The sequence below is a fragment of the Rhincodon typus genome, chromosome 19 (genome assembly GCF_021869965.1).
Source record: "Rhincodon typus isolate 14 chromosome 19, sRhiTyp1.1, whole genome shotgun sequence".
NCBI lineage: Eukaryota > Metazoa > Chordata > Chondrichthyes > Orectolobiformes > Rhincodontidae > Rhincodon > Rhincodon typus.
Genome location: NC_063350.1, coordinates 10,351,554 through 10,361,954, shown reverse-complemented (window position 1 = coordinate 10,361,954; position 10,401 = coordinate 10,351,554). Strand labels below are relative to the sequence as shown.

At 42.2% G+C, this 10,401-nt stretch overlaps 1 protein-coding gene across 1 annotated transcript in view; it reads right to left on the bottom strand.

Moving 5' to 3' along the window:
• Positions 1–7,488: 7,488 nt before the first annotated feature.
• LOC125485497 overlaps positions 7,489–10,401 on the bottom strand; it is a 12,498-nt gene continuing 9,585 nt past the window's right edge. Inside the window, exons 4-5 of the mRNA XM_048608531.1 lie at positions 9,531–9,730; positions 7,489–7,709 (exon numbers count right to left, since the gene is read on the bottom strand). Of these exons, the coding sequence (XP_048464488.1) occupies positions 7,489–7,709; positions 9,531–9,730 (421 nt within the window). The remainder of the gene's footprint in view (positions 7,710–9,530; positions 9,731–10,401) is intronic.

The following is a 10,401-nucleotide window of genomic DNA, read 5'->3' as shown; positions in this document are numbered from 1 at the left end:
CTGAGGACTGACTGACTGACTGACTGAGTGTTCTTGAAGCAGCTATGTTCTTAAGTTGGCAAACCTCTTCTGAAACATTTCTTTCCTGGATTGAATGATTCTTTCCACTGTTGTTACCTTCAATAAATGATCCCACTGCTGATTAACATTGTTACATGTTGTAGTACCAACCACTGACAGCTTGTGACTGGGGCAGAGTACTGCTTCTAATCCAAGTCCAGAGGGCTATCTGATTAGAAAGAATGGAAAATAAACCATAACTGAGTTTTAATGAGAACAATCTCATGTCTTACACAACAAAATTGAATACATACTTTTGTTCTGTCTTCACATAAGACAGCACAAATAAACTCCCAAAAATGTTAGGGTACCAAAGGCTGAGTGACAGGTGAACTTGAAGGAAATTAGTATTATTAAGAAAATGGTGATGGTGAAATTAATGAGGCTGACAAATCACCAGGACCTAATAATCTGCATGAGGTTGCACACTTGCTTGCCGAGCCGGTGTGTTTGTTTGCAGACGTTTCATCTCCCTGCTAGGTAACATCATCAGTGCGTCTCTGGTGAAACATTGGTGTTCTGTCCTGCTTATTATTTATATGCCTTGGTTTGTTGGGGTGGTTGGCATTACTTCCGGTTCTGTTTTTCAGTGGTTTGTATATCGGGTCCAGTTCAATGTGTTTGTTGAGTTCCGGTCAGAATGCCAGTTCTCCAGGAATTCCCTGGCATGTCTCTGTTTGGCTTGTGCTATTATGGATGTGTTGTCCCAGTCAAATTCATGTCCTTTGTCTGTGTGTACTGAGACCAGTGAGAATTGGTCATGTCTCTTGGTGGCTAGTTGGTGTTCGTGTATCCTTATTACCAGTTTTCTTCCAGTTTGGCCATGTAATGTTTCTCTCAGTCCTTGTATGGTATTTTGTATATTAGATTAGTTTTACTGGTTGTGGATATGGGGTCCTTTATGTTCATCAGTAGCTGTCGCAGCGTGGTTGTTGGTTTGTGGGCTACCCTGATACCTTGGGGTCTGAGTAGTCCTGAGGTCATCTCTGATATGTCCCTGATGTATAGTATTTGACTAGCGTGTCTGGCCGTGTTGTGTCTTCTTGTTGTGGTCTGTCTCGGAGGTAATGGCGGATTATGCATTTTTGGGTAATATTCCTTTTAAAAACTCCGTATAAGTGCTCCTGTTCTGCTTTGCACAATTCTGGGTTGCTGCAGTGTGTTGTGGTTCATTTGAATAATGTCCTGATGCAGCTCCGTTTATGGGTGTTGGGGTGGTTGCTGGAATAATTAAGCATCTGATCTGTATGTGTGTTTTTCTATATACGCTAGTCTGGAGTTCCCCGTTCTTACATTCCACCATTATGTCCAGGAAGGGTAGTCGGTTGTTCTCTTTTTCTTCTTTGGTGAATTTTATTCCGGTGAGGATGTTTATGTGTCGGTGGGTTTCTTCTAGTCTTGTCCATTTGACAATCACGACAATGTCATCTACATAGCGGACCCAGAGTTTGGGTTGGATAGTGGGGAACACTACCGTTCTAATTTTTGCATTACCGCTTCTGCTATCAGTCCTGATATTGGGGATCCCATTGGTGTTCCATTCATTTGTTTAAATATATGGCCATTGAAGGTGAAGTGGGTTGTGAGGCACAGATCCAGCAGTTTCAGGGTGCTGACCTTGTTGATGCTGTTGGTGTTGTGGAGTGTCTGCCTTCCTGATTTGTCGAGCAGCGTGGCAATTGTCTCCTTGGCTAGGTCAATGTTTAGGGATGTAAATAGTGCTGTTACATCGAAGGATACCATTATCTTGCTCTCTTCTTTTCTGGTGTTCTTGATGATGTTGAGGAATTCTTGGGAGGAGTGGATGGAGTGGGTAGTGTCGTCAACTAAGTATTTCAGTTTCTGTTGTAGTTCTTTGGCAGGTCTATATGTTGGTATGCCTGGTAGTGAAACAATTGGTCTGAGGAGGCCCCTGGCTTGTGTACCTTAGGGAGTCCATTGAAGCGCTTCTTCATCCATGACCCAAGCTACAAATCTTCTCAAAAACTTTAATAATCTGCATACCAGAATACGGAAAGAAGAGGCCCTGGAAATATTGGATGCATTGGTGGTCATCTTCCAAAATTGTATAAGCTCAGGAGTAGGTCCTACAAATTGGAAGGTGGCAAATGTAACTCTACAATTTAAAAAGGGAGGGAGAGAAGAAACAGAAAGTTACAGACCAGTTAGCCAAACATCAGTCATGGGAACATGCTGGAGTCTATTATAAAAGATGTGATGACAGAATATTTGGAAAGCACTAATGAGATTGGACAAAACCAGCATCAGTTTTTGAAATGCAAATGATGCTTAAGAAATCTACTGGAGTATTCTGAGGATGTAACTAGTAGAATAGATAAGGGAGAAGCAGTGGATGTGGCGTATCTACATTTTCAGAAGGCTTTTGATAAGATTCCTCGTAATAGGTTAGTGGTTACATGGATACAGAGTAGTATATTAGCACAGATTGAGAATTGGTTTACAGAAAGGAAACAGATTGGGAATAAATGTTTTTTTCTAAGTGGCAGGCAGTAATTAGCAGGGTGCCGCAAGGATCAGTGCTTGGGCCCTAGCAATCCACTTCACTCTATGTTGAGGGAACCAAATACAACATGACCAGCTTTGTTGATTACACAAAACTGGGTGGGATTGAGTTCTGAGGAGAATACAAAGAGGCTTTGAGGTGATTTAGACACTTTGAGTGAGTGGACAAACACATGACAAATGCAACACAACATGATGAAATGTGGACGGAAAGGAAGAGTATTATTTAAATGGTGATATATTGGGAAGTGTAGATGTACAAAGGGATTTGGGTGTCTTTGTACATCAGTCAATGAAAGTCATCAGGCAAGTGCAGCAAGCATTTAGGAGGCAACCAGTATGGTAGCCTTCATTGTAAGAGGATTTGAGTTCTGAAGTAGGAATGTCTCATTACAGTTATAAAGGGCCTCGGTGAGACCACACTTGGATTATTGTCTGCAGTTTCGATTGCCCTATCTAAGAAAGGATATACTTTCCGTAGAGGGAATGCAGTGGAAGTTCACCCAGCTGATACTAGGAGAGGCAGGAATATCCTATGAACAAAGATTGGTTTGACTGGGCCTGTATTTACTAGAGTTCAGAAGGATAAGTGGGATCTGATTGAAATGTAGAAAATTCTAATAAGTTTGGACAGACTACATGCAGGGAGGACGTTTCCCCTGGTTGGGGAATCTAGAACCAGGGTCACAGTCTCAGGACATGGCTAGACCATTTAGGAATGAGATGAGGAAATATTTTGTCATTGAGAACGTTGTGAACCTGTGGAATTTTCTACCACTGAAAGCCTTGGAGGCCAAGTCACTGGATAGATTCAAGTAGGAGATAGATTCTTTTTAGGTTTTAAAGGCATCACAGGGTATGGAAAAAAGGGGGAATATGGCATTGAGATTGAGAATCAGCTATGATCATATTGCATGGCAGCTCTTTCTGGGCTTATTCTCAAACTTTTCTGTCTCCAGAAGTGTTATTCATTGTCGTTTAAGCCCAGTTATAATTTGTACTCTGCAGTCTTTGCATCATAAAATTTGAGAGTAAACTTTTACCAGAGCAGCTGAATGTAAGATGTGCTGCGTTGAATCATGATGCCTGCTCTTGCTCCCATCTTTGATGTGTTTCTGGGTCAAACAGTGTTCTGTAGTTGAAAGGATATGACACACGCTGGTGTACATATGTTGCACATACAGCATAAAGAATGCATACATTTATTTACTCTCAAGGGATGTTAATATCATGGGAATAGGGCTGGGTGAAGTCTCAGCTATGACATAACCAGCTGGTGTGTGATACTGAAGACTGTAGGAAACACGGAGCTCAGAAAGACTCAGCAAAGTTAGAGCTTAATGGCTTAGTGCAAATGAATCCAGACGGGGGAAAAAAGTGTTGGGCAAAGAAGTTGTAAACTGACTCACATTAATAGACAATAATTAAGCTGCATAATTAAATAAACTCCCCTTAAGTATGTTAGTGGTAATGGCACAATAAATGAAAAAAGTCTATTTAAAATCCCGACCAGCTCAAATCTATGTTATTAATTTAAGAATAATTTCTAACACCAGTTGAAGCTGAGTGTTTCCAATTTGCATGCCTCAGTAATTGTGTGGTTAATGAGTTGAGTGGTACATCAGCATTTGACTTTAAATTAGATAGTGGCATGTTCTAATTCTTTAATACTTTCTTGTTGATTTAACACATTTATTTCTCAGGATCTGCCATTCGTAAGCTTGAAAAGGACTGAAAAATGGATAAGTATTTGTGCTGCAGTGAAATGACTCGGTCAAAAAATTATTGATAACATTTACTAAAAACACTGTGACAGTTAATATGTGTGCATATGAATTAGGTGTTTGAAATGTTGAAAACTATTTGCAACATTTGGTTTCTGCTTTGCAGGGGTTTCACAGCCAGTGTTACACTGAGTGCTTGCTGACTGAATGTGAAAATTTAAATAATTCAAGTACATCTCACAGAACACGCCTTCAGTATAATTAATCCTTTATAAAGCAAGCAAAATTTTGAAGAAACAACTTGTATTTATACAGCGCCAACCACCTTCTCAGAAAGTCCCAAGCTAAGACATTACTTGTTGAAGTGCATTTTTTAGAAAAGTTCTTTCTTGGGATGAGTAACACTGGCAAGGCAAGCATTTGTTCCCCATTCCCACTTGTCCCTGAGAAAGTGGTGAACAACTGCCCTCATCTGTGGAGAGAAATCAGAGTTAATGTTTTGGTTCTGAGGAAGGGTCACCCGACCTGTAACGTTAACTCTGATTTCTCTCCACAGATGCTGCCAGATCTGCTGAGCTTTTCCAGCTTTTTTGTTTCTAATCTTTCCTTTTAATGTTGTAATGAAGTGGACGTGCATGGGATTCTTCCATTCCTGCACTCATGCCTTTGAGTAACATTGCCATTTTATCAGGTTCAACCGTAAACAGTACCACTGATTGAGCTGTTTTGCTCTGCTTCTTCAAACAGCTGATTTGACTACTTCATGAGTCCACTACTACACTTGATATTTGTGATATCAAAAATGTGAGATTGTCAGATTTTGAAGATATGTCTGTAGTTGGAAGGCAATTGAACATTTGTCCTTCAGGGAAGGAAAATCTGTCCTCCTTATCTAATCTGGCCTACATGTGACTCCAGAGCTATAGCGATGTGGCTGACTCTCAACTGTCCTCTGAAATGGCCTAGCAAGTCACTCAGTCATAGCAATCGCTACCGAGTCTCACGTTCCCTCCCTAACTTCATTACGGGTCTACCTACTTGCACATGGACGGCAGCAGTCCACCACTATTTTCTCAAATGCAACCAGGGACAGGCAAGAAATGCTGGGCCAACCAGTGATGCCCATGTCCCATGAGTGAATGAAAGAAAAATATCCCCAAACCTGTAAAACCAGTTATATCTTTCAATCTGAGATAGCAGGAACCGCAGATGCTGGAGAATCCGAGATAACAAGGTGCAGGGCTGGATGAACACAGCAGGCCAAGCAGCATCATAGGAGCAGAGAGGCTGAATCTCTCAGTCATAAAGAATTGTCATACTTCTACATAATTCATCTTGGATAGCGTATATTTTCCCTTAGGTTCGCAAATGTTCCTCTAAGACAGAGGTGGGGAACCTTTTTAAATTGGAAGGCCACAATTTATTTAACCAAGATCCTATTAGGCTGCATTCTGAGGATTTAACAAATACAGATAACAAGGTATAGAGCTGGATGAACACAGCAGGCCAAGCAGCATCAGAGGAGTAGGAAAGCTGACGTTTCGGGCCTAGACCCTTCTTCAGAAATGGGGGAGGGGAAGGGGGTTCTGAAATAAATAGGGAGAGAGGGGGGAGGCGGATAGAAGATAGATAGAGGAGAAGACAGGTGGAGAGGAGACAGACAGGTCAAAGAGGCGGGGATGGAGCCAGTAGAGGTGAGTGTAGGTGGGGAGATAGGGAGGGGATAGGTCAGTCCAGGGAGGACGGACAGGTCAAGGGGGCAGGATGAGGTTAGTAGGTAGGAGATGGGGGTGCAGCTTGAGGTGGGAGGAGGGGATAGGTGGGAGGAAGAACAGGTCAGGGAGGTGGGGACAAGCTGGGCTGGTTTTGGGATGTGGTAGGGGGAGGGGAGATTTTGAAGCTTGTGAAATCCACATTGATACAATTGGGCTGCAGGGTTCCCAAGCGGAATATGAGGTGCTGTTCCTGCAACCTTCGGGTGACATTGTTGTGGCACTGCAGGAGGCCCAGGATGGACGTGTCGTCTGAGGAATGGGAGGGGGAGTTGAAATGGTTCGCGACTGGGAGGTGCAGTTGTTTAGTGCGGACTGAGCGTAGGTGTTCCGCAAAGCGGTCCCCAAGCCTCTGTTTGGTTTCCCCGATGTAGAGGAGGCCACAACGGGAACAGCGGATATAGTATACCACATTAGCAGATGTGCAGGTGAACATCTGCTTGATGTGGAAAGTCTTCTAGGGGCCTGTGATGGGGGTGAAGGGGGAGGTGTAGGGGCAGGTGTAGCACTTCCTGCCGTTGCAGCGAAAAGTGCCAGGTGTGGTGGGGCTGGAGAGGAGTGTGGAGTGGACAAGGGAGTCCCGGAGAGAGTGGTCCCTCCGGAAAGCAGATAAGGGTGGGGAGGGAAAAATGTCGTTGGTGGTGGGATCGGATTACAGATGGCAGAAGTGTTGGAGGATGATGCGTTGGATCCGGAGGTTGGTGGGGTGGTATGTGAGGATGAGGGGGATACTGTTTTGGTTGTTATTGCGGGGAAGGGGTGTGAGGGATGAGTTGTTGGAAATGCGGGAGACACGGTCGAGGGCGTTCTCGACCACTGAGGGGGGTAGTTGCGATACTTGAAAAACGAGGACATCTGCGATGTACGAGAGTGGAATGCCTCATCCTGGGAGCAGATGCGGTGGAGGTGAAGGAATTGGGAATAGGGGATGGCATTTTTGCAGGAAGCATATTTTTTGTCAACATATTTAGTAATTTTAATTAAAGCCTGCTATTATATGAGGACTTCAAACAAAATAAAAATTCAGCAAAGACACATTTATTTGTTTGGCTAAGCTGACAATAGAACTAATAATAAGTGAGAAGCTTAGTCATTAAATGGTTTGTTGTCTTTTTTCTGATTGCTTATTGCAAGTTAGGAATCAGATATTTGGTTCCAACATCGTTGACCGTAGCTTTAATTGGTTCTCCAGCTGAATATCCCTTATCTGAGATCTCAAGAGCATTTTAATTTATGTCACATATGAAAATGTTGATTCACAACAGTAGGTTGTGCAAAAACAAGACAGCATTCAACAAGCATGTAGACATGGGTATTCAATGGCATTTTTCCATATTTCAATGGGATCCTTCTTCGCATCAAATAGAGACTTCAGAATTATCTTCTGAGAGCTCAATCAATTCCACCTGTTAGTCATCAGGTGCTTTGGAGACATCAACCTGGTGTGGTTGAAAAGTTAGTTTCAATGTGAGATCATATTTCTCAAAGTCTGCAAACCTTTCATTGTATTCTTCAATCAAGGAGTCTAGAACAGCTGTGTATTCTTTCACATCGCACTTCCATAAAGATTTGCTAGTATCCTGTTCATTAGTTACCTTTGCCAGTTCAGAAAAGTGTTCCACTGAAAGTTCTGATTGGGTAAGGAGAGTTTTGAACAAGGTCAGCTTTTTCTGAAAAGCCTGGATTTTTAGCCACATATCATACATATTACCTTGCAAAAAAATTCAGACCATTTTGCTTTGACATTATATCACACAAAAATGCAGCATTTCGACTGAAATCCTCTTTTGACAATTCACATGGTTCATTCAGTTCCTCAAAAAAATCTTGTGATTTGTTTTCACAAAGATAAAAGTTTTACAAGTATTTGTCCTTGTGACAACCAGCAAACTTTAGAATGATATGGCAGATCCACACTGAATGTTTCATCACCAAGCTGAAGCATGATGCAAAATTGGCGATGCCATGATGCATTTGCTTGAATGTCATTTACAATACCTATAACTTTATTTAATGTGTCACTTAAAACAGCAGATTTGGCACAGAGATCCTGTTGATGCAAAAAACAATGAAAGGAAATCGAAGTATCTGGATCTGGCAATTCTTTTTGCAGTAATGTAACAAATCCCTCACATGGAAGGTGCACTGTCTGTGCATACACTTACTAAATTCAGTTTCGCTTCATGCGCATTTTTCATTGAAGATAACGAAGATATCAATTCCACGTGTCTACCCAAAGCCAGTAACTCCTCATGGCAATGAAAATATGCAATTATAACGCCAATAAAAAATAACACCTGCACTGAGTCAATAATGTCAGTGGATTCATCCAAGGCAATCCAAGTGGGGATGTTCGCCGATGATTGCACAATGTTCAGCTCCATTCATGACTCCTTAGATACTGAAGCAGTCCGTGTTCAAATGCAACAAGATCTGGACAATATCCAGGCTTGGGCTGACAAGTGGCAAGTGACATTCCTGCCACACAAATGCCAGGCTATGACCATCACCAATCAGAGACAATCTAACCACCGCCCCTTGACATTCAATGGTATTACCATCACTGAAATCCCCAGTATCAACATCCTGGGGTTATCATTGACCAGAAACTCAACTGGACTCACTACATAAACACAGTGGCTAAAAGGGCAGGCCAGAAGCTAGGAATACTGCAGCGAGTAACTCACTTCCTGACTCCCCAAAGCCTGTCCATCATCTACAAGGCACAAATCAGGAGTATGATGGAATACTCCCCACTTGCCTGGATAAGTGCAGCCCCAAGAACTCTCAAGAAGCTTCGCATCATCCAGGACAAAGCAGCCCGCTTGATTGGCACTACATCCACAAACATCCACTCCCTTTACCACTGACACTGTGTAGCAGCAGTGTGTACTATCTACAAGATGCATTGCAGAAATTCACCAAAAATCCTCAGACAGCGCCTTCCAAACCCACGACCACTTCCATCTAGACGGACAAGGGCAGCCGACATATGGGAACACCGCCACCTTCAAGTTCCCCCTCCAAGCCACTCATCATCCTGACTTGGAAATATACCGCCATTCCTTCACTGCCGCTGGGTCAAAATCCTGGAATTCCCTCCCTAATGTCATGTGCGTCAACTTGCAGCAGGTGGACGGCAGCGGTTCAAGAAGGCAGCTCACCACCACTTCCTCGAGGGCAACTAGGGATGGGCGAGAAATGCTGGCCAGCCAGTGATGCTCACATTCCGCAAATGAATAGAAATAAAGAATCAAATAAGAAATGTCTTCGCTTTGGCGTATTGAATGAAGTTGTTCTGTTACATTGGGGGCTAATTCATGTTGCCGATCAGATATGGTCCTTCTTGAAAGAGGTAGTTGTTTGTAATTATTAATCTTGTCTGAATCTAAACATCCTACAACTTCAACAGTGCATTCTTTTATGATTTCCACATCACTAAATGGCTTACCTCTTCTTCCAGTTGCTTCAAGTGATGTCAGTCCCTTGTCCTGACATCGTTTTAAATACTTGCGGATTTCTTCATTGTATTTCTTCACTGTTGCAATTATGGTATCGTAGAGTAAACACATCATTTTATCTTTCGTAACAACTACGTAATACTGCAGTTCCCATTCTTCATTGAATACTCTGTTCTTTTCCTTTAATGTTCTTTTCTTAGTTTTTGACATGACTGGGTTATCAGTAAAAATTTTAAAAATGGTACACAGATTTGAAAAGGCAGATTTAGTATTTGTGGAAGGCCACAACTAATACCCCAAAAGGCTGGATGTGGCCTTAAGGCTGCAGGTTCCCCACCCCTGCTCTGAGATCTCTGAAGTCGTCCTCTTGTTGAGATGACTTGCCTTGATCACTGGCATTTTATTCTTCAACCAATTATCCAATTATTGAGAGCACAGCTTATGTTTCTGCCCAGACGTGAGAAGTAGGTTTCTGATCTCATACACCTGTTAAATATAATGTTGGCATCTGCATTTCTTCGATTTTAAGTGATTTTCTACCTGCCCCATGCAGTTCTCTATCAGACACTTGTCTTTTCACTCTCTTCAACCGATTGATTTTCTTAGATAATGCACTAACACTTCCCCATGTGTCACATTTAATGATTTTAATTTTAATCACTTTAATGATCATTAACATGTATGATCTTTGTCATAACTGGTTCAGATGAGTCACCAGTTACCCCTTGGAAAAATTCATTTCTTTCTTCCAAAGGTGAGATATCATCATATTAAGTTTTTTTAAAATTCATTCACAGGACAAGGGCATCGCTGGCTAGGCCATCATTTATTGCATCTCCCTAATTACCCAGAGAGCAGTTG